General features: G+C 57.8%; 1 protein-coding gene across 2 annotated transcripts; it reads left to right on the forward strand.

Moving 5' to 3' along the window:
- The first annotated feature begins 105 nt into the window (after positions 1-105).
- On the forward strand, positions 106-27,057 carry PXDC1 (PX domain containing 1). 2 transcript variants are annotated; one of them, XM_081245397.1, is made up of 6 exons: positions 106-859; positions 14,329-14,420; positions 14,838-14,955; positions 21,938-22,039; positions 22,202-22,313; positions 26,033-27,057. In XM_081245397.1, exons 1-6 carry the CDS (start codon positions 604-606, stop codon positions 26,148-26,150), a joined length of 798 nt encoding a protein of 265 aa, XP_081101523.1. In that variant the 5' UTR covers positions 106-603; the 3' UTR covers positions 26,151-27,057. The 2 variants fall into 2 exon arrangements, with proteins under 2 accessions (XP_081101523.1, XP_081101524.1); XM_081245398.1 differs by lacking the exon at positions 21,938-22,039 and having other exon boundaries at positions 124-859.

Here is a 27,057-nt window from a genome sequence, read left to right on the forward strand (position 1 = left end):
CGCCGAGAGCAGGCCAGCCCGCCCTCCCCGCCCAGTCTCGTCCGGTCCCGGCCTGCGGCTCGGGGCCCCGGAGGGGAGGGAGGGGGCGGGCGGGGCGGGGCGGGGGCACAGAGGCGGGGCCGGCGCCCGGGTTTCCGCCCCTCCAGGCAGCCTGGGGTCCCCGCGGCCCCAGCAGCGCGGGCTCGGGAGACGGCGCGGGGCGCTGAGGCCAGGCCCCCCTCCTCCGCTTGGCGCGTCCTCTCGCCCGGAGGCGGGGAAGGCGGACGCGACTGCGGCCTCGACGTCGGCGACCGCGCCGCCCGCGAAGGGAAGCGCCTTATAAGCCGCCGCTCGGCCGGACCCGCGGCTCGTCGCCGCGCCATCCCGGAGAGCTCGCGGAGGCCGGGCCGACCCGGACAGACCCCCGACCAGCGCCGGCTCCGGACAGATCCTGGATCTGTCCGACTCTGGACAGACCTCGGACGGACCCCGGCCCCGGACAGACACCCCGGCCCCGGACAGACACCCCGGCTCCAGACCGATCCCGGCTCCGGACGGGCTCCCCGCGGACCCAGGCCCGGGCGGGCGCGCCCCCTGCCGGCCGGGGCATGCTCGGCCCGCGGCATGGCCTCGGCGGTGTTTGAGGGCACGTCGCTCGTGAACATGTTCGTGCGCGGCTGCTGGGTGAACGGCATCCGCCGGCTCATCGTCAGCCGGCGCGGCGACGAGGAGGAGTTCTTCGAGATCCGCACCGAGTGGTCGGACCGCAGCGTGCTCTACCTGCACCGCAGCCTGGCCGACCTGGGCCGCCTGTGGCAGCGCCTCCGCGACGCCTTCCCCGAGGACCGGCCCGAGCTGGCGCTCGCGCCGCTGCGCGAAGGTGGGCGCGGGCCCGGCCTGGGGCAGGGGGGCGGGGGGGGCTCCTTTGAAGTGCAGGGAGGGGGCGCAGGGGCGGTTATTAAGCGGGGATCGCGACATCCCGGCCCCCGGCACGGGACAGGGACCCTCAGACCTCCGCCCGCCCCCGGGCGGTGAAGTGCAGTGGCGGGTGCGCAGGAGTCGGCGCACGGGGCCCGAGGCCGGCCAGACGGGCGTTCTGACCGTCCCCAAGGCGAGCCACCGGCCAGCGCCAGTGTTGGGCGGCCCCTGCGACCCCCGCCGCGGCCGCGGCTGGAGAGGCCGGGGGAACGTTTGGGAGGAGTTAAGGACAGCGTCCAGCCGGGGTCGCGTCGTGTCTGGCAGCCCCCTCCGAGGCCTCCCCCAGCAGGGCCGCGCCTCTTGTCCCCGGTGACCGACAGCCCGAGTGCGAGGTGCCACGCGGCCTCCTTCCCTCCTCGGGAGGGGCCACCAGGGTGGGTCCGCATTCGAGTTTGATGAGCCCAGAGGCCTCCTCCCGGGCCTTGTGACTTTCCTGGCTCGCAGGGACTGGGTGGCTTCCCGTTTCCTCTCCTCGGCCCACGGGCTGGCGTTTGGAGGCCGCGGAGAGGAAGCGAGAGGCCGAAAACGAGGCGGGAGGACGGGGGCCCCCCCTGCCCCCTCCCCCACACACGCGTGACCACCTGCCCCCTCCCCCACACACGCGTGACCACCTGCAGCGCTGAGACTCTGGTGACACTTCCCAGCGCCTTCCTCTAAGCAGATCCCTGGGGCACTTTTGGGGGCACTTACTGAAGCTGCCCATCTGCCTGAGGTCTTGGGATAATCCCCACTCCGCCCCATGCCCCTCTCTCCGGGACAGCTCCCACCCCAGTGTGTGAATTATATGGGTAATTAGATCATTCTCATGACACATTCTCGGGCAGACGCGTCACTTGGAAAGGCTCCCAAAGCCAGCACGTTTGCAGGCCCTGCTCCCCTGAGCCTCGCTTTGATGCTGTTCTGGAGGGAGTTTAGTATTATTTCAAGCATGGCCGCAGTTTACCTTGATCTACTGTTATGGTGTGTGTGTTGTTATTTATCAAACGGATGCCCGAATCCGGAAAGTTTACATGAAGGCACGGCTGTTTATTCAGTGACTTACATCCTTTCTGGAACAAGGCAGGCCATAAACAAACAGGAGTCCCTGAGAGCTGGTGGAGGGCCTGCCCTCCGCCCATACCCTCCCCCTGCCCTCCCCTCTGCCCTCCCCCATACCCTCCCCTACCCTCCCCCATACCCTCCCCCTGCCCTCCCCTCTGCCCTCCGCCTGCCCTCCAGGTCTCACTCTGTCAGAGGACCCAGCTCAACTGTGACTCCAGGCTCCCCACTTGGCTCCGCCCCTGTAACATAGGACCTGAGACTCACTTTTCTTGTGCGGATTGGAGTGCATGCTCAGTGTCCAGCAGTAGTAAGCCCTCCACAAATGTGGCTTTTGTTGTCACCCCCAGCGGCTTCTGGTGAGGGTCATAGAAGGTGGGGAGGAGGGCGGAGCTTCGGTCGCCTTGGGATCTGGTGAGGAAACCACCTCGCCCGGAGCAGAAGGGTTAGGGTGCGCTGTGCACATGCACGCCCTGGGCTCTGTCCCTGCGTGCAGGTTGTGCCTGGTTGGTTCTGGGTTTGTGAGGTGTCAGCGCACCGAGTGCCTCCACGGAGCGGGCCATCCGCGAGGAGACAGGAAGAGGGTGACCACCAGGGAGAAAGCAAGGCGCAGAAGGGGTATGATAGCTGCTTTCAAGTGTCTAAAGGGAGAAAAATCAGCAAGAAATGGGTATTAGGTTTGGTGGGGGACATGCGGGAGTCAGACGAGGACCAGGTTGGGTGTGAAGGCCTTTCGAACAGCCCGCGATGGACTGTGGGAACGTCTTCTTGGCTGGAGTCCTGACCAGAGGGCCTCCTGCAAGGCCAGCTCGGCACACCTGGAGGAGAGGAGGTGGAGGCCGGGGCCGGAGGAGAGGCGACATGAACCCTCTGTCTGGTTCCTGGTTCTCTGCCTGGAGGCAAGCTGGCCCCTCCCCCAGCACTACCTGAGTTTGTTGTACACCCAAGGGAAGGACTTTTCCTTCCTTAGAAGGAAGGAGAGTCCAGGGAACTTGTTTGCTAAGTAAAATACTTCGCCGTAATGCAAAAGAAGAGTTCACCTTATTTCCAGGTGGATTTACTATTTGAATAAACAGATCGTCTGGACATACAAACCGTACACACAAAAGGCATCCAGATGTGTGTGCTGTTTTAGAGATGCCAGGTTTTCTCAGTGTAATTCCCCATCAGACCCCCTCAGTTTAAATTTATTGCATATTTCTGGTCTGGGTTACATTGGCCCGCTCATCTCTTTAAAAAGGTTTGCAAGTGTAGGTTTGAGAACTCGTGTTGGCAGCAGGCTGGTAGCTCTTGTAAATGTAGGACTGAACACCTCCAGAGGGTGCGAAAGCCTTGGGTCCGACTTGCATCTTTGATTCTGCGTGCAGTGAAGGGGATGCCAAGCCCTTTGTCTTGGTCCCTGGAGTACTGCAGTGGGAGAGTGCTTCTGTGCAGAGAGTACTTTTCCTTGATTCTGCACACACACTGGTGCTGGCCTTGGCTGGCTGTCCGTGGAACGCGTATCTTTCCTGGTGACACGTGCGCAGAGATATTTAAACCCCTGCGTGGAGTGGCGGCACGGGGCTCACTAGCCCACCTCTCTGGTCTTCTGTTTGGGCGAGGCTGCCCTCAGGACTAGGCTTGCTTCTTCTAGCCTTTTCCTTGGCATCTTGGCCTCTCACCTTATGCTCTTCTGCGTCTGGATCTGATATACCCGTCCTTCCTTTCTTGTCCCCCTGCCTGGGGGAGGGAGGTAGCTGCTTTCTGTGCATATTATCTCTGGGTGACCAAGGTGTCCCCTTCTGCGCTTTCCACACTCTGACACAGGTAGGGCCGAGTCTTTGACTTAAATCCCCTTTACATAATACTTACCATGGTTCAGGGCTCCTGACCAGATATGGCAAGGTCTCTTGCCTGTTACATCTCTCGTCTGGGAAGGTTCACACTTTAAAAGACAAGCGTGCAGAATTTCCCCAGTGACTGTTTGGGGCTCTTGGATTATTTTGATCCTTTTTAAAAAATAACACCTGTTTCAGGCCTTATGAAGTTATCACTGTAGAAACAGATTCTATTTCCAAAGTAGTCAGGTGACCTTTGATTCCTGATTACTGTCAAATCCACACTTTGGTTTTATATTCACTCAGCAAGTCTCTACCAGATGCCTCCCCTGCACCAGCATCTTCTAGGTGCTGGGGATGCAGCAGTGAACGAAACAGACAAACCCTGCCCTCATGATTCTATAGTCGGGTGGGGGAAGCCCAATAATAGACCAGAGAAGTTAAAACAAATGTTAGACGGTTCTGCACCCTCAGAAGCAAAGAAAAGGGAGGAAGGAGAGGAGATATGACTTGCAGGGGCGGGGAGGGGGTCACTTTCAGATGGGCTGGTCCGGGAGGGCTCAGAGGAAGTGATCTGTGAGGAGAGACCGGGAGGAAGTGGGGAGGAAGCGATGTGGGTGCCTGGGGAAGAGCTTCCAGCCAGTGGCCAGAGCAAGTGCAAAGGCCTTGGGGCCGGCATGTGCCCTGTGGCCCTGAGTCCTGGGGGGGCCGCTGTGGTTGGAGGGGAGAGAAGGGGGTGGAAGCAATGGGAGATCGGGGTAGGCAGTGGGCAGATGATGCTCAGCGTGGGGCCCTCGTGGGAGATGGAGAGCTCGGCACGGGAGTGACCTGACGTGAAGGGCGCTCTGGCTGCTGAGCCGAGCATGGCTGGAGAAGGGCCAGGGCGAGCCGGGGAGACAGGGGAGGCGTGAGAGGTGGTCAGACACGGACCGTCTGGGAGGCAGTGCAGGGCCTGTGGAGAGACCAGATGTGGGTGTGGGGAGCCTTGGGCGATGCAGGAAGCCCGCAGGGGGAGCTGACGGAGGGCCCAGCTTTCAACACGGTATTTAGCGTTTTCTCCGTATAAGGCCCCTCCTTGGGATCCTGTGCATGGTGCCGGGGTAACGTCTGGTCACCCCTGTCACCGGGGACGTGGATCTGCCTGCGTCTTCATAGACCTTCTGTTAGGTGTGACATGGAGGGGCAGAAGCGAAGGCGTCCGGCACCGACCAGAGAGGCCTGAGCGCAGGTCCGCCAGCCGGGACACGCCGCCTCCCCACGGCTCTAGGGGACAGCGCTGTGCTCCCAGGCCCTGCTCTCACGTGGATGGGGGGAAGCTCTGCGCTTCCCGGAAACAAGCGGGGGTAGATCGCCGTCTGGTCCGGGGGTGAACTGCAGAGCCCCGAGTTTCCTTTCTTAGTGAAAGTGGCTAAAAAAGAGCAGAGGCCGCCCACAGGTCGGGGCAGCAGATCAGGGGGACCGAGGCCGCCTCTGTCCGGCCTGACGGGCCCTGCACTGGGCTGGGGTCCTGTCCTCCCCCCTCACAGCCCAGCCCCCATGCATGGCTTCCCTGGAGGGGGGGTCCTGCCCCTTCTAAGGGGGAGAGGGGCAGTTTTCACTTCTCTGGGGCATTTTGGGTGATCTTTCTGATGCACAGACCTATTTTTGAATCTCTTCCATATATAGGGCTGCCGGGCTCTGCCGTCCCCCCGGGTCTGGTGCTGGCACCATCCTCCTCCTGGGAGCCGGCTGTCTCCTCTCTTCCTAAGGTTTTACGTTTCTTTCCCAGACCCGCACCCTGCTGTCGCTCAGGCTTTGTTCCGAATTCGGACTCTCCTTCCTCCGTAAGTGACGGTGTGCTCCGTGGTCCCATGGTCTCGTCCGTCAGAGCTCAGGCCGTGCCATGGGCCCAGGTGACTCGGGCTAACTCCCAGTCAGAGAAGGAGCGGCCAGAAACTCACAGAGGTTGTTCATTCTGGAGCTTCTAGGCCTCGCTTACTTCCCACCAGATTTCCAAGGGGAAACTTGGTTCTGCATCTCAGCACTGGACCGGCTGGTAGCATCTGGCTACCCTCAGGCTGGCCCCCAGGGACGCCGACCTTTTCTCTTTTTAAAACAAGTCTGGGCCTGGTGTGCCTCCACTGTGTGGCGGTACGCGGGCCTCTCACTGCTGTGGCCTCTCCCGTTGCGGAGCACAGGCTCCGGACGCGCAGGCTCAGCGGCCATGGCTCACGGGCCCAGCCGCTCCGCAGCATGTGGGATCTTCCCGGACCGGGGCACGAACCCATGTCCCCTGCATCGGCAGGCAGACTCTCAACCACTGAGCCACCAGGGAAGCCCCACTGTGTGTTTTTATAAACACTCTTCCAAACGGCAGGAGGTGTTTCTGGTTGGGAGCTGTCAAAACTAGGGAAGACGGGCGTGCAGTGCTGCGAAAGGTGGCAGCAAAGCCTCCGAGGTACGAAGCAGGGTCGGGCCGGGGTGCCCGCTTCGTGAGGCTCGGTGCGGAGCTGCGGGGCGGGGCTGCGGAGAGGCTGGCCAGGAGTGATGGGCCCCACAGGCGACCATGGGCGCCCCAGGCCCCGGCCCCTTGGTGCAGGGCGTCCTGCAGGGGCAGCGGCCGTCAGCAGAGTAGATAGGGGACAGTGAGTGAGAACGTGGCGTTACCAGGGGTTGACGTTGTCCCACTGAAATCGTTTTTATTGGTGTTTTTGTTCACTTTCACTTCCTTGGGTGACAGTAGGCATCCACCAGCCCTTTCGGTCGTCAACACTGAAAAGATGGTCCCCATGTCCCTGAACTGGCCTGAGAAGCTTCCCCCACCCCCCCGCCAGGCCCTGGATCCAAATCCTCCCCGTGACGGGGGCAGGGAGGGGGCTGAGGCGAAGGGCTGGGCGCCTTTCTTTTCTGGTCGGGCCTGGGCTCCCTGGAACCGTGGCAGCACAGACAAGACGTGTCCTGTGTCACATAGAAGCACAGACCGTGTGCCGCGACGCTGTCCTCCAGGCAGGCCCCGCAGGGCCCCGCTCCTCCCGCCCCGACGTGGGTCCTGCTGCTGAGCACAACCGCCTTGCTCCGTTGCCGACTTACACTGCAAGTCGTGCTGCACGTTTAAGAACAGGCACCTCAGTCGTCCTCTGCTGGTGTGTGACTTACAGTCAGTAGGAAACACATCAGCATTTGGACGAGGGTGGGGGGAGGGAAGGAGCGGACGTGGGATTAAGGCTCTTACCACGGTGCCTGCGCACCACCAGGACCCCCCTGCTTCCCATGGGGGAAAATCCAGGCCCTACGAGACTGGCTGACCCGCCTGGGGACATGAGGTCACGGCGGGAGGGTCAGGGAGGGTCCGGATGTCCCGCCTGGGGACATGAGGTCACGGCTGGAGGGTCAGGGTCAGGATGTCCCGCCTGGGGACACGAGGTCACAGCGGGAGGGTCAGGGTCCGGATGTCCCGCCTGGGGACACGAGGTCACGGCTGGAGGGTCAGGGTCAGGATGTCCCGCCTGGGGACACGAGGTCACAGTGGGAGGGTCAGGGTCCAGATGTCCCGCCTGGGGACATGAGGTCACGGCGGGAGGGTCAGGGTCCGGATGTCCCTCCTGGGGACACGAGGTCAGGGTGGGAGGAGGCTGGGCTAAGCGGCCGGAAGCACCAAGCAGCAGCTCTGGGACCAGGCAGGTGAGGATGCAGTTTCGGGCTCTGTTTCCTGCATCCTCCCACGTGACTTGAGGCAGGTGGTTCAGCTCAAGCCACCGCTGCAGGCTTGATAATATGGCAGGGGTGGCATCCGCATGGCTGGCCGCTGTGAGCGCTGAAGCCGCGACAGAGCCATGCTGGACGGGTGAGCACCACGTGAGGTGGAGCTTCTGCCCTTTGCTCTGGGTAGGCAGCGTCCCCTCACCCAGAGCCCTCCCGGTGGAATGGTGCCAGCCCCCAGGTGTGGCCTCCAGCCTCCCATCCTAGGGAGGTGGGGACAGCGATGGTGCCTGAGAGCCCGGGAGGTGGGTCACCCCCGATACCTCAGTGGGGCCCCTACCAACCAGGCCTGGGGCTTTGCTGGTCCAGAAGTTGGGATTTGGTGCTTGGTGTGGGTCAGGCTTGGGGCAGTTTTCCGGGGCAGATGCTTTCTGTGTATTTTCTATGAGAAATAGAGCTGCCACGGGGGCAGAGCCTGGGTGGAGAGCCGGCCCCCCTTGGCCCCCAGGGGTGTGGAAGGCTTGCCTCAGCCCTCCCACCCCACCCCGCTCTCACCCCTGCGCTACTCCCTCCTTGGGCCTCCGGCCTGGAGAGGTTTTTCCTGGTGACACCTCCCTGCGGTCAATTTTGGCCTCGTGTCCATCATCCTGGCCAGCATGTAGGGGCAGGTCTTGTCACCCTGGTGCCCCCTTCGGGATCAAGTGCTTCCTGTTTTGAGAGCCTGGGACGGCTGGTGTTTATTCCCTAAATTCCTTCCAAGTTTTAAGACAGACTAAGGCGGAGTGAGTGACTCCTTAGCCGGGTTGAGTCTGAAGCTTAGTAAGGAATTCTGCCTGTGGTGGGAGAAGAACGAGGCGGCCGGAGGAGGAGGGACTGGGGGGGGCGGATGTGGTGAGAGGCGGGCATCTCACAGGCCTGGGAAGAAGCGGAGGACAGAAGTCTTCCCGCAGCCCCTTCCCGGGGCCTCCGGACCGCTTATCTTTTTTTTTTTTTTTTTTTTTTTTTTTCCGGTACGCGGGCCTCTCAATGTTGCGGCCTCTCCCGTTGCGGAGCACAGGCTCCGGACACGCAGGCTCAGCGGCCATGGCTCACGGGCCCAGCCGCTCCGCGGCACGTGGGATCTTCCCGGACCGGGGCACGAACCCGTGTCCCCTGCATCGGCAGGCGGACTCTCAACCACTGCGCCACCAGGGAAGCCCGGACCTCTTACCTTGTCTCTGCTCGTCTCTCTCCTCCGCCTCCTTTCCCGGCCCTGCTTCTCGTCCTTGCAAAGACAGAGAGGAGATGTTCCTGTCCATCAGTGTTGCCTTGGGCATCACTGGGCCAGGGGAGGGCGATGGGGGGAGGGGGACCGAGCCTTGTGTGCAGCAGGGTGGGCATGGGGGCAGAGGGTGGAACCCCCATGGATGGAGCCTGTGAGGTCAGAGTCGCCACGGGTTCCCGGGGAGCGAGGGCCGCATCGGGATGCTTGAGTTCAGCAGAGAATAACCACCTTGGTTGCGCTCAAGCTCATCGCTGAGTGAGCCCCTGCTGGCTTTATGTTGACTCCCTATTTAGAGGACAAGTATTTACGAAGTAATCATTGAGAATTTTCCTGGAAATTTTAAAATATTTTATTTCCAGAATTTGTATGATGCTCAGCCTTTAAAGAATATACATCTCGTGACAGTGCCGTCCTCACCTCGCCCGAGCCGCCTGCTTCTCTGGGCTCTGCGTGGATGGACTTTAGAACGATGCCTCCTTTAGCTCAGTTGGAAAGTCCACATCACAGAAGATTTCCCTGGGGTCTGCCATGGGAGTCTCCTCTTAAGGGACGGGCATCCTCTGGGTAACGGACACTCCTTCCCAGTTGACCCGAGAAGCATCTGTCTTCACTCCCAGAATCACAGCGGCAGAAGGCGCTCAGCCAGATTCAGGCCTGAGTCTGTCCCTGGAGGCTGGGACAGTCCCCAGAGATGTTCAGTCGGAAGCCTCCACCCATGGAAGTAGGACGTGGGACCAGGTGTCTGAGGTTAGGACACTGGTCTGTGTCTGCTCTCTCAGCCAGATCTTTGTGCTGATACAGTTTGGGTTCCGAGAATGAGTCAGGTGTTTGTGTTTGTAGAAAGACCTAACCCTGGAACTGACTAGAAGCTCGCTTGGAGTTCTCTATTTTCAAGGGTAAACTGGTTTAGACAGAAGGGGAACCCTGGCTGCTCAAGGCTGAATTTCAGCCCCCAGAGGGATGTGCAACTGACATACTGAAATGTACATAGTCGTGTTATCAATCTTACAGTTTCAGATGTTTTGACAGTTTGGGGCTATATCTGGATAAATTTCTCACAGGACAAATTGTGTAAGTGAAATTTTTAAAAATTGAGATTATATTAGTGATGATGCTTTATCAGAAATGAGAAAATTTCCTGGGGCTGTGAAGTCTTCTGAGTCAGTTTCCTTAGAACTTGGGTGTGGCGGGTGGACGCATCCCTTCCCGCCGGCCTCGCTGGACTGCGTCCCTCACCTTCCACGGACTGCTGGCGCCTCCTGCTGGCCGGCCCTGGAACGGCAGCCGCGTAACCAAGGGCGGGGGTTGAGTTTTTCTGTCCAACTGTGCAAATTGACAACCATTTTATCCGCTTGCATTTTTTAGAATCACGATCTCAGATAGTAAAACTGAGTCAAACAAGATCCCCACAGTTTTCGTTCAATCAGCAATATTTGGAATACAAAAGCTAAAAGTTCTAGATAATCCTAAATTATTGTACGTAAGCACATTTTTGAAAATGAAGTTTAAAATAGTTACTGTAAACAAGTGACATTTGGAAAAGCTCTGCCGGTCATCAAAAGCCAAAGCTCTTGGGTCACAAAGGAAGAATACAGAAGGTAGAACAGAAAGCCCCCCGACTGCCTGTACGTAGTTGGGGGTCTCCATACGCCATCTGTCCTGGGCAGTGACACAGGCCCCAGATGTGGGCTCTGCTCACAACCCGCGCCTGGTGCTGTGTCATTTTGAGAATCGATCTAGATCTTGGGTGTTGCCAGCAGGTGTTTCGTCTTCAACAGTTGTGAACTTGAGAAACCTGATGGGGGCGGACCTCAGTGGGTTTTGAGACATGAAATTTTTTTTTTTTTTTTGGCGGTACGCGGGCCTCTCACTGTTGTGGCCTCTCCCGTTGCGGAGCACAGGCTCCGGACACGCAGGCTCAGCGGCCATGGCTCACAGGCCCAGCCGCTCCGCGGCATGTGGGATCTTCCCGGATCGGGGCACGAACCTGCGTCCCCTGCATCGGCAAGCGGACTCTCAACCACTGCGCCACCAGGGAAGCCCGAGACATGAAATTTTAAAGGAAGATTTATTTCATTTCTGCACTATGGCCCCAAAGCACAACTTTGGGTTTGTTTGTTTGTTTGTTTGAATGTTTTCCTTCCGCATTTAGTACACCTCCCTGTTTAATGGGAAACACCTTTAAAACAACTGAAGGAGGGTGATTTCCAGGCTCAGGAGAGGAGGGAAATGTGGGTGCTGGCATTTGAAGAGGGACCAGGCCATTGGAAGCCCCGTAGCCAGTGGTGACCCCTTCCTGCCCTGATGTGGGGTGAGGGTGAGGGGCTCTGTGGGGGCCAGGTAGCCTTGGGGGCCGCCCGTAGATGGATGCCAGTTGGCCCAGCTGAATCCATAGCTTCACGAATCTCCACCTTTGATTCCCTCCCCAGGGAAGAGGTGAGCGTCCTTGTCATTCACGTGGACGGGTTTCCTTGGGGAAAAAGGAGGACGTACCGTGGGAACGCTGATCCCGATCGCCTTGGTTGTCACCCAGAAGCCGCTATGCCACGGGGAAATAAATTATGAAGAAGGGCCCCCAACCAAAAGCCAGAGCTTAAAGAACTATCCCTTGTCGCTCTGTTCTTGCAGGAGGGATTCCAGCATGTTCTTTCGCCATTGAAATGTTTTCAGCCCCTCTTGTTTTGAAGCATGTTTTCATTTCCGGAGAGCACCATTTGGCTTCTCCTCAGAAGCATAAAGGCAGGTGAAAGGCAGCGATAAGGTTGCAGCTTCCACAGATAGAACCAAACCAGAGTGGGTGGCAACTCAGTGGGTTTGTTGCCACCTTGGTCTTGGGCAGCTCTCCTCTGAGGCCTGTGACCTTGAGCCTGCTGGCCGGGATCCGGCTGGGGTCAGTGACGCCGAGAAGCAAGAGATGCCGTTGGCACCTGTAAGCTGGTGGACACACACACATGATGACTTGTCCTTGACTCTGTTCTCTTGTGCAACTTTATTCCATCAACAAACAGCCAACGACCAGTGAATCCCCTGCGGGTGTCAGTGTCAGTGTCAGGCCCTGTGCTGACGGCTGACGACAGGAAGGGACCCTGGGTACCTCCTACACTCAGTTTCACAGGTGGGCTTGGGGAGGCCACTGGGCAGGGAGCAGGTCTGCTGCAGAGCGGTGAGTGCTGCAGAGGTGGGGTGGATGGAGCTCTCCCAGAGCTCAGAGCAGACCGAGTCCCGCCTGGTGGGTGGGGGGCTTCACAGAGCAGAAGGCGTGTCCCACGTGGCCTTTAAGGGATGGTGGGATTTTCCCACTCGAGCCTGGAGGTGGGGGAAGGCCAGTGGGAGTGAGCTCCCCAGAGGCAGTGCTGTGTGGGCATGGGGGCCGTGTTCTGGTGGTTTGGACCCATTCCTCGGGGTTGGGATGAGGCTGTGGTAGCTGGTGAGGTTGGCGAGGCTCGGATCCTCAGGGTCTGTGAGCTGAGCCTAAACGCTTATGTGTTCCCAGAGGCCTGACCACGTACTTCTCGCCTTTCTCTGCTTCATTCTGGAAAGCAGGTCGCCAAGAAGATAGGGTTGCCAGGTAAAGTACAGGACACCAAGTAAGTTTGAGTTTCAGATAAACACTGAATAATTTTTTAGTGTGTCTATCCATACTATTGCATTATTCATTGTTTATCTGAAACACACCTTGAACTAGGTGTCCTGCTTTTTGCTCGCTAATTCTAGCAACCCTCAAAGAAGATCAGCATAGAGCAGAATGTGTTTATTTGATTGAATGGTACCCTTGGTGGTTATAAACCCAACCATGGGCTAAACATGCTTTACATCCTAGGAGATGGGTATAAATATGCCGTATGCATTGACCAGACAAGAGGCTGATCCTATACATCGTCCTTACGGAATACACAAACACAACTACTGTGTCATACACTCGAGTGACTTAACACCAGTGTGCTAGATGTAATCAACGTTGGAACATGACGGTAGTTTTGCTTGTCTTGGAATAAAGCAGCTTTTTGTGGGGATGATTTACATAATGGTCCTGTCTCTAAAAACAACTTTTCAGAGGATTTTTCAGTGTCCCTCTTTTCCTCTGTAGACTTGTCCATAGCAAGCAAGAGGTCACAGAGGGGTGTGTGTGCGTGTCTGCGTGTGTGCTTGTGCGTGTGTGTAATTCTAAACAAGAAACTCAGGGCTGAGACTCTGGCATCCTGGTGTTTTCTTTCTCCCTTCTCGCTGCCCCCAGCCTGCAGGGTGGTGGGTAGGTCAGGCAGCCTAGGTGAGAGGGGAGGAGGTGGCCCGGGCCCCTCTCTCCGGCGATGGCTGGGGAGTCGTGCTGAGGTTGCCAGGCCGGGCTGTGTGGACTGAGGCTTGGGGTCTTTGGCTGGCTGCCTGGGCCCGTGTGGCTTGAGGTGGGGTGGGCAGGACCAGACAGCCCACCGAGAAGCAGCCCCCCGGGTGGCCAGGTGAAGGTGCACCCAGCCTGTGCTCCAGGAAGTCCAGGGACTGATTCCTGGCCTTGACTGGACGTTCCTGACCCCAGCTAATGCGAGGGACCCCCTGCTCAGCCCAGGCCTTCAGAAGTGCCCTCGCCGTATGTCTGGGGCACCCCTGGTTTCCATGGACCACGTGTTCTGGGGCCTCCTAATTTCAATCACGTAATTTAGGAGGTTAATTTTAACACTATGTGGACTTGGTGAGCTGCCTGCAAAATGAACAAGCCTTTTGCCTGTAAAACAAAACCAGAACTTCTGAAAACTGGGATTCAGTGACTGCAAATAGTTCTGGGATTTCAGCCTCTGTGGTTTGGTCGTAGCTCACTGGGACCAACATCCTGGGGCACGTGAAATGTCCTTGGGAATCTGACTTGCTCCATCCCTGGGAAGCTGATGTGTAGAAGCTGTGCCGGGAAGGTCTGCGCTCTGCGCTGCTCAGAGGAAGATGGAAACGCACCCCGAGTCTCCGTGCCACTAGCTCTCATGCTTTAGAGACAGAATACTGCGCTTTTTAGTAGCCAGTCGAGACTTCCGGTAACCGGAACGAGGGTAGAAGCCGATTCCTGGAAAGTGCTGTGAGTCATGCCCACGCTGGTTTTCTCTGGGTAAAGATGTGATTTTTTTCCCTTCCAAAGCCAGTATCTAAATGACTTGTCTAAACATAGGCTCCGTTTCCACGGGGCCTGTGGTCATCTCAGCTGTGTCATTGGGGTCTGGTGGGTCCAGCCTCCCCCAGCTACGGCCACCGCGCTGGCAGGGGCTGAGCTCTGGCCTTGTCCAGGGTGCGGCTGGAGAGTCCCGCTCGGAGACGCCTCTGATGGTGTCTCTGTGGCTTTCAGACGGACAGCGTCCACTGCAGCACACACGTGAATCACTCGTTGCGTCGCTGAAACTTAAAACGAGGTTGAGAGCCAGGCTTTCAGGGCAGGGCTGCACCCACGTGAGGCCGAGTAAACTTCCCAGATGTCTTTCGTGGAGGGTGATGCCAGGGAGGCGTCCCCATTGCGGTGTGCCTGTTGTTCTATATTTAATTCGGGAGCACACTTCTTGGTGTGTTTTTCTAATGGAGGCATTTCTGTCTCAATCCCAGGGCTGGTCGCCATAAAGGATGCCCATGACATCGAGACCAGGCTTAACGAAGTGGAGAAGCTGCTCAAGGCCGTCATCAGCATGCCACGCAAGGTGGGTGCGCAAGGTGGGCGTGCAAGGTGGGTGCGGGCGGACGGGCGGGGCCGGGGCGTGCTTCCTGGAAGTGTCAGGTGGGGTTAGGTGTAAGCCCAGGGAAGGAAGGCTCCTTGGGCTCTGGGGGCTCCGGTGCCTTCTCCCTGGGGAGGAAGCGGAAGTGACGGGCTCGCGGTTCACTGGAAAGTGAGGGGAGATGGACGTGCGTGAACTCTGGTGCGGACCAGGCGCGAACTGTTCCCACTGTCCCCATCCTGTCCGTCCCTGGGCCTCGAGCCACCTGAGCACCTGACAGGTGAGTGGGGAGGCGGCCCCGTCCACGCTCAGTCCCGCAGTCTGAGCAGTGCGGGGCCACCAGTGTCAGACGGTCTGCCTTGCGGGAGGAAAATGTATAGGAATGAACGTGTTTCTTCCCAGTATTCCAGGTCAGAAGTTGTGCTCACCTTCTTTGAAAGATCTCCCCTGGATCAGGTGTTAAAAAATGACAACGTCCATAAAATTCAACCCAGCTTTCAAAGTCCGGTGAAAATATCAGGTGAGAGCCACAGGGCCACCAGAAACCTTCCCAGCCCACTGTCCACGTGCTGGACACACCTCCCCCCCTTGGGATCCAGAAAGACAGCCCAACAGAAGGGTGGAAGCAGCAGGGGAGGGACCGTTTCCCGATTTTTATGAAAGTGTCTGTTTCTACCTACTGACCTGCAGTTTACACCCTTCCTACCTCCAAAGCGAGTTATCTGGCATATAAATTGGAACGTACTTAAATAGTCTATGAAGAAAGCATCAGTGAAGCTTTTTTTTCTTTTGCGGTACGCGGGCCTCTCACTGTTGTGGCCTCTCCCGTTGCGGAGCACAGGCTCCGGACGCGCAGGCTCAGCGGCCATGGCTCACGGGCCCAGCCGCTCCACGGTGTGTGGGATCTTCCCGGACCGGGGCACAAACTTGCATCCCCTGCATCAGCAGGCAGACTCTCAACCACTGCACCACCAGGGAAGCCCTCAGTGAGGCATTTTGAAGTGAATTACTAGAATGCGTCATCCAGCCTGCAAAAATAAGAATTCACCTAGTGCAACACTGACTTGGTTCTTGGCTTTAGGGCGGGGGGACAGAAAGGGACACACGGTGTAGGTCTCCTTAGCGTGGATGCTGGGTTGAGCCTTCTGGCAAATGTCAGCAGCGCTAAGAGGGGATGGTCAGCTGTCCTGCGGGTCAGAGGGGAGCGAGGGAAGCCTGGGTCCAGCCCGGTGGCCGCTTCCTCAGATCTGGGCCGCACGTGTTGCTACAACACTAGACTCTGTTTTTGCAGTGCTGTTGGCAAAGCCTGTGAGGGGCATTTTGTAGGAAAAGGGGTCTGTCCTGGGAGTCTCAGGTACCGGGCTTCCCCAGGCAACTTGTCTGGCCTGAGTGAGGTTGTGTGGGCGTTTGCCGGGTACAGAGGGGATACAGCTCGGCCAGCGGTGACATCCCACAGGGCACCTTGATGTGAGGGGAGGCGGGGGGGGCGGGGCCCCTGTGTCCAGCACTTGAGTTCTGAGTGGAAGGAAGGAAAGAGGAGGGAGAGGAGGAGGGGGACTCAGAGGGAGGTGACGGGAAGCATCAGCAGGTGAGGGGACCTGAGCCCAGAGCCATGACCTGAAAAGGAACTGGGTCCCAGTGATGGGAATACGGAGGGGGCACATGGGGGTGACGGCTGACGTCACTGGTGTAAAAGTGTCCTTACTAAGTGATGCACCACGGCAAGGATGAGATTCCTTAATTGTGTGCTAGGGTGAGGCGGGCAGGGCTGGCAGATTCTGGGAACCCAGGACGGAAAAGTTACTTCTTGCTCTGACCGTGTGTGAGCAGGACAGGGTCCAGCCTGGGTCTGCGTGTCTGCCACTCTTGTCATCTTCCCAGGAGAGCTTCGTGTGTGTCCTTAGGAAGATGAGCAGGGGGCTGGGGGCCTCTTCTTAGCTAACACCTAGCGTCCAGAACCTTCTCTACAGGAGAGTGAAAATGGCGGTCAGCCCTCCTGACCGGATGTCCGGGGACCCCAGTGTCCAAGGCTCAGAGAGGCTTCAGAGCGTGTCGGGCTCCCTGTGCTGTCACCTGGAGCGTGGGCACCTCTGTCCTTTAGTCTTGCGCGGAGGAGCCCCAGCACTGGCATCTCCATTTTGCTTTATTTCTTTCTGTTTTGAGCCAATAGGAGAACCGAGAGCTGCAGAATCCTTTCTGAGCCCGGGGTCGGTGGCAGGCGCAGGTTGACCCCAAAGGCCCCAGGGCGTAAGAGGGACAGGCCGGCGCCGCATGCAGGTGCTTCTGATGGCGACAACCTGGCGTCCCCAGCCCCTGTCTTAGTGCCTTGTCTTTATTGCTGATTCGGATAAACGCACGACCCATGTTTACCCCAAAGCGCTGAAAGGAAGGAAACAGGATTGAAGAGGGGTAGCGCTGGGGTCCCACGTTGAGGTTTTAACTACATTCTTGTGTTGTTTCGAGGACTGAGGACAGAGGTTTGGGGTCCCTCCTGCCCACGAGCTCAGGAGGCCTGGCACGCAGGTCTGGGAAGGCAGGGCCTTGGCCTCCCCATGTAGGCCGGGAGCCCGGGTCCTGGGGGCATCGCAGTGGGGAGTCACTGCAGCCACCGCGGCTCAGGCACGGAACACTTTGTGACACGGGGCTGCCTGACAGTGGGCTTGGGAAACAGCTATTGCAAGTCAGCTGCAGAGAGCCTGAAGCCTCGTGCCAAGACCACGGCCTGAAGGCAGCCCTGCGCGGGAAGCTGGCGGGGTCGCCCCTTCCGGAGCTGAGACTCTCCCATGCCTGGGGGTCCCTCTTCCTCGTCCACTCTCGTCGCTGGCCCTCCCTCTGCCCGAGAGCGTGACTGGGCGGGGGAGCTCCCACGCATGGCATGTGAGACGTGCTTTCGTTGTCCGCTGAGCGAGGAAGTAAGTGTGCTGAGACAAGGGTGTGGCAAATTCAGAAAAAATTCTAACGAAAACTGTTCCTTACAGTAGCCCTGCCGGCCCCAGAGGGCCTGGTCCCACATGGGCAGCCCTGCTCCTCAGTCTGGGCCCGCATTTGAGCTGCATATGGACTTGGGAGTCCCCGGGCGCTGGGCCTCAGGACCCGGAGAGCCAGGCGCCCCGAGGGCCGAGTCCCCAGCAGCCCAGCCTCTCCCCGGGGTGTGTCCTCAGCACCGACATCGGCCGCCCGGACCTGACTCCCTGGCTCATTCGTTTAGGGATTTCCTGTCATCCCGGGCGTGTCAGCTGTGGTCACTCTGGCTGTCCACGTCACCGTCGACCGCTCTGCTCCAGGCCCTGGGCCTCCTCCTGGCTGGGCCATGTCTCCTCCCTCTCCACAAGCCCTGCCCGTCCACGTCCACTCCTGTCCAGCTAAATTCCACTCGTGCATGGAAACGGCCGTGCCCGCTGTCACCCCCTCCCCCAGACTTCTCAGCACCCTCTCAAGCCTCTGATGTTGCATCCTGGGAGGTGGTGCCCTGGCGGACAGCCCTGACGTTGGCCCACTCTCAGACCTCCTGCAGTGACCTCTAGATTGACCGGCTAGGGATCAGGAGCTCCACTAGATGGCGCCAGGCGCCCGTGGTGTGAGAACCTGCCGCCCCCGGGGCCAGGATTCCGCAGTGCTCTGGCCTCTTAGGTGATGCTTTGGACCAATGCAACCTTAAACATTCTTCATCCCGTGTTAATCTAAAAGTTTATTACCGAGTCTAGGAAAACTTAAATTTAGTTTTCTACACCATGGCTGTGTTTGTGCAGCTTAAAAGAAAGCATAAACCTCAGCCTTGGTCTGGCTGCTTGGATTCATTGATATTGGCCTCAAAAATCATAGTACTCAGGTTTGGGAAGGCTGGAAATATAATTTCATTTTCTAGTAACCAGGCATCTGTACAGTCTCAACCTTAATTTTCACCACACGGGGATTGTCCTGGTCTCCAATTAATGAAACGACAATGTCTCCGTTGCTAGAGACATTGAAAGTAGAATAGGAAAGGGGATCGGAGAGCATGTGAACGCTTTCAGGGCTGAGACTGTCCGCAGAAAAAAAAGAATAGAGGAATTAATGAACTGAGTTATGGTGGCATATGGGGCATGTGAAAACAGGGCTGCAAGTAAAAAAATAGCAAATCACCACCAGCCGGACACTGGTCATTGTTGTAGGAATGTTCACTGGTAGATGCTGAGATTAGTGGGTGAAAGTTTGAGGAGAAGCAGGATTTGCACTTGCATCTCCACCAGGATAGTTCTTAACTACAAAGAGAGAGATGATATCCTCATTTTGGAGAAAACCTCCTGACCCGAGAAATCCAGACGACATCCCAGGAATAAGTAAGGCCCGTGGGCATCACCCTCCTGATCTGATGCCCAAGGGAAGGCAGCGTCCCTGCAGGTTCCTGCCAGACCGTCCACCTCTGTCCAAGCACGGAAACGCCAGGCAAATTGAGGCACAGTCAATGAAAGACTCACCAATCTGCGTCCCAAGTGTTGCAGCCAGGAGAGATGAGGCAAGACCCAGGCCCTCGAGGCCGTTCAGGGGTCATAGGAGGCTGAACCACGGCATCTTCCTGCCCCGAGGGATCCCGGCCAGGCCCAGAACAGACAGGGACATGGCTGAAACTCAAGTGCAGGAGGTTTTAGTTTAGAGTATTGTTCAGATGTTCGTTTCCTGGATTTGCTTGTCGTCCCATGATTATGTGTAAAATGTTAACCAAAGGATGAGCTGCTGAGCAATCTGTGAAAGCTCTATACTGTTTTTGCAACTTTTCCGTAATTCTAAAATTAGCTCCAAAAAAGTTTTAAGAAATAAGAAATGGCAAAGCAGGACTCTTCTTCATGTGAAAAAAATTCTGTATGCAAAAAAATGGCTTGTAAAGGAACTATTTCATGGAACTGGCCATGTATGTGATTAAAGTCATTAAATGGACCAGTGATTTTGGCTGTAGGTACTAAGCTGACTTCTAAGAAATTCCCATTTTCAGTATATTTGAAGGTAGGCTTCAGATGCTGAAGTTTTTCAGTAAGCGTAATGTTTCCTTTGGTCCTTTTTATTTGGGTGACCCAACAGGTATGAGGACATTTGGAACGATAGCAATAACTCCCATTTATGAGCCTTAGCATTGGTTAGATTCTTTATAAAAACCATCTCGTTTAATCCACACCTGTGCCCCTTAGGATAGCTGGATACTGTTATTCCCCTTTTACAGACTAAAACGCTAAGCAAGGAGTAACCTGCTTCCCACGCTTAAGTGGCAGAAGTGGAGTTTCCCGGAGGGCCCAGCTGGCCTTGCAGACAATTGGCTTCTCTGCACAGACAATTAAGGAAGGATTTGTAACAAATTTGTTTTGGGGGCTGGTTCCATTTTCTAGATTCCACTTTCTAGAGCTCCAAATCTCACATTTAAGAAAGATTAGGAAGTTCCTATACAAGGTGACTCCTGGCCACATTCACAAATGTTTTGCAGCACTGATGTTTGTTTTCACTTGTAGGGTCCTCCCCTCCAAACTCCCTTGGGAGGAGGTGGGAGAGATGATCTGGGGGCTGTCAGCTGGCTGTCCTGAGGTCCCTGAGGTTTTATGTGCTTCCTGGGACAGGTTTCAGTCAGTTAATAAAAGCAGTAAAGCAAGTGGTTCTGTGCTGTTGTGCGTTTTAAATTGTGACGCAGGGGCGTCTTAATCTCTCTTGTTGGGGTGTCGTCCTCTGCAGCGTCTGTCTCCTCACTCAGGCTTTGGTCAACATCTTCGTGCTCTTTTTGCGCCTGGTGGTGTAGTTGACCCCAGAGGTTCCAAGCACTGACTTTTTGCTGGTTTTCAGCTCCTTCTCATGACTTACGGGCTGTCCGAGGCGGGTGGGCTCTGGGTGGGCTCAGCCGGGGCGAGGAGGTCGGGAAAGAGCCACGTGCTAATGCCACGTGGAGTGTGACCGACCTCGAAAGGCCAGTGAAACGACTGCTGTCACTACTCCAGAAAGTCAGTTGGAAAGTTTAGCGATTACTTGGCAAATCCGATGGACGGATGGTCATTTTATCCTGGGGGCAGAGGTAAGGAGGAAATCTACTTTTTTTCCTTCTTTCTTTTTGGTGTAGTTTCCCTAAGTGTCTTCATATGGAGAGACATTCAAAGAACTGAGAAGCAAATACCCAGAAAGATGAAAAGTAAATAGGAAGTTACAATTTCACTTATTAAAGGAAAGCACATCTGTACATGGGGATAAAATCATCTAAACTATGGAAAGATGTAAGAAATAAAACAATCCCGCAAACAACAATAGCATCAGATGCCCGATAAGACGGGGCAGCACTGGACATCCCTGTGGCCTGTGCCTGGGCCAGAGGAAGGGCTCTTCTGAGCTGTTGCCGTGCGTCAGGCGCTGAGTGGGAAGATGATGATCATTGGATTTGAGAACCCGGCAGGAGTTTAGAGTCTGTTTGAAGCACGTTTTTAAGGTGAGGTAAGTGAAGGCCCTGATTTGATGGGACAAACAAGGCCCTGAGCGCAGAGCTCGATGACCAGGGGCTGAGGCTGGGGATGAGCCAGCACGCGGGGAGCTGGAGCCCTGGTGACCCCCCGGGTCTATCCTTGGAGAGTCTGTGATCCACTGAGGGAAGGGAAGGACGCACGGTTCCCGGGAAATGTCAACAAGAGCTTCCCCAGGTCGGAGAAGGGAGTCAAGTGCACTTATGTTTAAATGGACCAGATGACGTGATGCAGCCTGGGAGCTAATAGGCTCTTAGAGTTGGAAGGGTCCTTGGAGAGCCTCCAGGACAATTTTGAAATTTCCAGTTAGGACACTGCGTCCAGTGTCTCGGGGTTCCTTGCTGGGCTGCGCCGTGGAGTCCCAGCTCCCGGGCCGGTGCTGTTGCAGCTGCCCACGCCTCTGCAAACACACACACACAACCCCGCCACCGCCGATGCTCGGGCTTCCCCATCCCCGCTCCCCTTCTAGAGCTGGGTGAGCACCAGACTTTGCACTTGGAATCTAACTGCACAGCCATTGTAGACACACAAAGACGATCTGTTTGTTGCCCTTTTAAAATTACCGCAAGGGCTTCCCTTGTGGCGCAGTGGTTGAGAGTCCACCTGCCGATGCAGGGGACACGGGTTCGTGCCCCGGTCCGGGAAGATCCCACATGCCGCGGAGCGGCTGGGCCCGTGAGCCATGGCCGCTGAGCCTGCGCGTCCGGAGCCTGTGCTCCGCGACGGGAGAGGCCCCAACAGTGAGAGGCCCGCGTACTGCAAAAAAAATAATAATAAAAATAAATAAAAAATAAAATTACCCCAAATTGTGCTTGTTGGTGAGAAGCCAGTTTATATATAGGATTATATAAAGTAAAAGGTGAAGTCACCCATTTGGTTGAAAACGCACAGGGATTGCGCTGGATCCTCACGGCGACCCTGGGCCGTGTTATCCTCACCTGAGACACAGGTGAGAGCTTAGGGAGATCGGGGGACCTGGGCAGAGCCCACGTTGTGTGCAGTCGTCTTGGCCTGAAACCCAGCCTTGTTCTGCTCCAGCTTCAAACCCACAGGGCGGGCACGTGGCGAGAGCGCTCGGACTGCCAGAGCGCCTTTCTGCGGCGGGAGAGAGGTCCCTCTTGACTGGTGTCGGGTCAGCAGGTGTGGCCCCTGAGTCTGGGCGGTGGAGCGTTCTCTAAAGTGTGGGGAAGGAGGGAGCACAGTAGGAGGAGGGGGATGTGGGGAGATCAGTGTGAGCCCCGACTTCAAAACTTCAAAATCGGATCCCCTTCTGAATATTTCCCTCACTGCTTTCACTTTCAGAAATCATGAGGTCCAATGGATTTTGCTTAGCAAATACCGAAACAATCGTTATTGACCACAGTATACCCAACGGAAAAGACCAGCACGCAGCTGTGGACCCCTCGGAGCACCTGTAAGTGCACTGATTCGAGTGTCATTTTATTTTATTTTTTTTTGCGGTACGCGGGCCTCTCACTGTTGTGGCCTCTCCCGTTGCGGAGCACAGGCTCCGGACGCGCAGGCTCAGCGGTCATGACTCACAGGCCCAGCCACTCCACGGCATGTGGGATCTTCGCGGACCGGGGCACGAACCCGTGTCCCCTGCGTCAGCAGGCGGACTCTCAACCACTGCGCCACCAGGGAAGCCCTTGAGTGTCATTTTACACACGAGGTCCCGAGCCGTCAGCCCGGGCCAGGTTCCCCACCCACTCGGGGCTCTAGGAAGGGGACAGAGTGTGACCATGCGGCTGGCAGTGGGGAGGGGGGACATTCAGGAGGAGTTGCCTGGCTTCACGTCTGGGCTGTGCTGGGCCCTGGAGGGTCTGGGGCCGCAAGCCTCCTCGTGGGGCCCTGGTCTCCTGGGGGGGGGGGCGTCAGCTGCATGTTGGCCTCTCGTCGCCTCCCAGGTGGCTTCTGTGTGGCTCACGGGCCTGCCCTGTGGGGAGGGCTTAGAGAAGGCGGGCAGCTAAAGACCCCCTGCCCTCCGTCCCTCCTTCCTCGGGTGATAGAACTTGGACCGCGATGGGGGCTCTAGGAAAGCCACCTCGGGTGCCGCCAGCCGTCTCGGGATTATCGGGCAGGACCTGGCTCTGGTGACTTGTCAAGGCCACGCCCGGGGCTCTCCCTGCTCAGGAGCTCAGGGAGTTCGTTCCCGTCTCCTGGCTCCTGTTCTCTCCGGGTGGGACCGCTGTGCTCGCGCAGGGTCTCCTGAAGGCTCAGGTGACAAGCGTGGATGCCTGACTGGGACCCCCAGGCAGCTCTGGAAGCTCAGGGTCTCCCGCGGGCACTTGACCGGCACAAGCCCGGAACCAGGGGGCCTCTCAGAGTCCGGGGGTCCCTCCGCACTCCGTCAGCCCCACGTGAAAGCGGACCGGGACCGACCCAACTGCTGCCATGCCTCGCGCTCAGCCGGGACCATGCATATAGTACGCACCGTGTGTGCACAGACAGCTCCCAGCCCGAGGGTCCCCCGAGCCAACTTGGAGCTGGCATCGTGGGTCCGAGGCTGACGTGGATTACACGGTGATGGAAGGAGGGCCTGCTTCATGGGAGGAGCTTCTGGCCGGGCTTGTCCTAGTGGAGTGGTTGGTGGGCCACCAGGGGCTGCAGGGTCCTGGCTCTGGCTCTGCAAGGGTCCCAGGGACCCTTTCTGTGTCTGAGAGGCCCCAAGAGGCCCTCTGCCCCTGGCATGAGGCCAGCTCTGAGAAGGAAGTTCAGCCATGGATCGTTTTGGAGGAGAAGCATGGAGAGAAAGCAAGGTCTGTAATGTAACTTTTCCAGCCAGCCCGGGGCTCTGCGTGGACAGGGCGACCCATCCTCAACCTGCAGCGCCGGGCTGGTGGGAGAGAAAGATCGCGGGGAAACCTCTGCGATCCCAGGATAGCTTAACAAGGAGATGTCGGCCTCTGAGCGGTCCGGGAGCATCTCCAGGGAACTTGGGCTTGCCGGGCATTTCTCCAGGTGCCTGACCTCGGGCAGCCCCGCAGTGATGGTCTGCTGCCGTCTGTCTCAGGAGGGCCTATCTGAATGCTCCAGGGGCCAGGAGGTCACAGAGAGAAGCCTCTCCCCTCAGTGGTCCTCGACAGCGACTGTGTGGCCCCAAGGCTGTGGATCAATGCTGCCGGGCCTGCTGTTAGGACCTGTTGGTCCCCACACTGTCCCTGGGGGAGAGTAACTACAGTACTCAGACCAGAGACCCCCCTGCACTCAGGGACCAAGCGTGTGTGCCTGGTGGGGACGTGTGTGAGAGCGGGATGGCTGGGCCTCTGCCTCGTGACCACCCCGGTTGGCTGGAGGGGTTGCCAGGCTCCGGGAGATTCTGCCCAGGCCTGGGGCGAGCCCTGACCCTGTCTGCATTGGTTAGAAGCAGGGGGTTTTCCAGGCCTGCTGAGGACCACGGGGGCTGATGAGGACCCCGGACTCTACTGAGCATCCCAGATCCACTTCCTTCCCCAGTTCTCAGGGGATCTGAGGGCAGGAGGGGTCGCAGGGGCAGGAAGCTGCTGGGCAGGGCTGTGTCGTGGCCGCCACCGGGCCCGTCCCTCGCCTGCCCGGAGCCTTTCCCTGCACCTAAGGGCCCCCTCTTGGCCTCACTGCCTGCACGGACGCAGGGCTCCACGCATCTCCACACACGCCCGTCAGCAGGGACTTCGAGGGAAACCCACCTCCCTGCCTTTCCTGTCTGATTTCGAAGCTGCCATCGCCGCCGCCTCCGCTTCTCCCTTGCAGCTCAGAGGCAGCAAGCCTCCCTGGGACCCCGTCCACCCCACATGCCCCGGATGCTGGGGAGGCTGGTGGGTCACCTCTCCGCCCTCCCCCTCCCCCATCCCGGCTGGCTCCCCAGCCAGTGTAGCCAAGCCGGCGGCTTTGTGGTTTGGACGCCTCGTGCCCTGCCCGTCGCTGCCCGGCTTTCCGCTGTAGTTGAACTCCTGTGAGGTCTCAGTCACCGGGAGTCAGAGCAGGGACAGTGTGGACAGTGTGCTCGGTGGCCCCAGGCCCTCTCCGCTGCCCTGGGCAGGGCCTGCATCCGCCCGCCTCTGCCACTCCCCTTTGTTTGGACTGGTTCTTAGCTGGGGAACAACAGAAAAGGTACAGGCAGCATCTGTTTCCCCTCCTGGGGAGAAGGTCCTCCGTGCACTGTTTCCTCTGTGAAGCATCTTTTAAAATTTGTCGTCCTTTTTTTCCAGCTTAAGCAAGTGTGCTTAAGCCGAGACTGGGTTAGGCAGGGCGTGGAAATGGTTTCCATTCCTGGGGAATCCACGTTGAGAGGGTATTCAGGTCACCTCACATTTGGAGCACAAATCCTTCCTTGAGCCCTTCCCGTGCCCCATGTAATGCCCCACATTGAATGCAGGGCCCAAATGCAGGGCCCCTCCCTCCGCTAACCTCCTCTGCCCTCACCCAGCTCCTCCCTGGACTCCTCCTGCCTCCCTGGTCGTGTGTGCAAGTGGCCCAGGAAGCAGTCAGGCTTGGAGCTGGGACCACACGGCCTTCTTCACCCGTCTTTGCCATGGTCCACCGGCCCAGCACACGGCAGGTTCCTGTGCCTGGTCCACTCTGTGTCCCCAGCACCTGACCCAGAATAATCCCCAGATGGAGAGAGAAATACTCACTGAGTGAGTGGATGGATGATGGATGGATGGACGGATGGATGGACGGACAGATGGATGGGTGGATGGATGGATGGATGGATGGCTGGCAGGCTGGCTGGCTGGCTGGACGGATGGATGGGTGGATGGATGGATGGACTGATGCATAAGTGGATGGATGGTTGGATGGATGGATGGATGGCTGGCAGGCTGGCTGGCTGGACGGACGGATGGATGGATGGATGGATGGATGGATGCCTCAATATTGGTCAGTGAGAGTAAATCACAGTCTCTAAGGCAGTGAAAACCAAAGCTGTGATGGCTCTGGAGTCGGGCCCACGTGACTGATCAATTTGCAATCACGGTTCCTTCCACACTCTCTCCACACGCAGCCTGGTGGTGGATGGGCCGGTGTCATGGAGAGCCCTTCCGTGCTGTTTGATCCAAAGACCCTCCTGCCAGTGACCGTCTGCCCTTTGTCCACTTCAGCGGGGCTGGGGGCCAGCGAGCCAGCCCTGGCCTCACCTCTGCTTTCCCGTTTCAGGTTTGAGAACGGCGGTGAGTTTGCCTCCGAGCTGGAGGATGGGGATGACCCAGCAGCTTATGTCACCAACCTGTCCTATTACCACCTGGTGCCTTTCGAGACGGACATTCTGGACTGAGTCTCCACGGGGCCCCTCCTCCCCCAGCCGGTGACCGTGGCTCCGCTGAAGTCCATCATGCCAGAGACCAGGCCTACCCAGCCGCCCGCGCCCATGGAGACCCTCAGTCTCCGACAGCCAGGAGTCGGGTTACGGGGGTCCGGTGCCCCTGCTGCTTCTAGGGGTCTTCCTGGCCCGTGTATGCATCCCCGGGACACGCCCCCTCCACGCCTGGAGGGGCCACAAGTGCCTACAGGACTTCCCGGGCCGGGTCTAGACACCGGCTCCTCCCCCCACGTTTCCTCCCTCCACAAGCGCGCACAGAACGTTCTGCGTGGCATCTCGGTGAGTCACCAAGTCCTGGACAGCACAGGCGGGTGTGTTCTGTCATCCGGATTTCCCTGGAAACCAGGACGTGCAGCTTCCATTCCTGTTTTTTATCTTCTATCCAGAAACTGGGGGCTTCATGCCAGCCAAGGGAGTATTTGCAGAAGGTTGGTCGTGAACGGGGTTTTGGCTGCGGGCACAGGGGGACCACTGACTGGTGCCCATGTGATGAACTCTGAGTGGTGACGATTCTCCCGAGAGGAAGGAGTCCCCACCTGGGGACACCCCATCCCACGAGGGGTGACAGCGCAGTGACCCCTGGGTGGCCGAGGGTCCCCCTTCCTGCTGGTCGCCAAGATCTAAGTGACACACTTGCCATATCAGCCTGAGCGGACGGGGATCAGGGGGTCACCGAGCGCCCCCGACGCGTCTCCCTCGGCCTTCGGGGTGGGGGGGTCTGTGCTCTTCGTGTCCGTCGCTTCACAGAGAATACTAACGACCAGAATCTCTCGTGTAAATAATAGTAAATTATTGAGAATCCTAATTCTTTTACACAGTCTGTTTTTTAATCTATTTTAATTAAATAAAACACATTACTCTA

The sequence above is a fragment of the Mesoplodon bidens genome (genome assembly GCF_964165515.1).
Source record: "Mesoplodon bidens genome assembly, chromosome: 10".
NCBI classification, from domain to species: Eukaryota; Metazoa; Chordata; class Mammalia; order Artiodactyla; family Ziphiidae; genus Mesoplodon; species Mesoplodon bidens.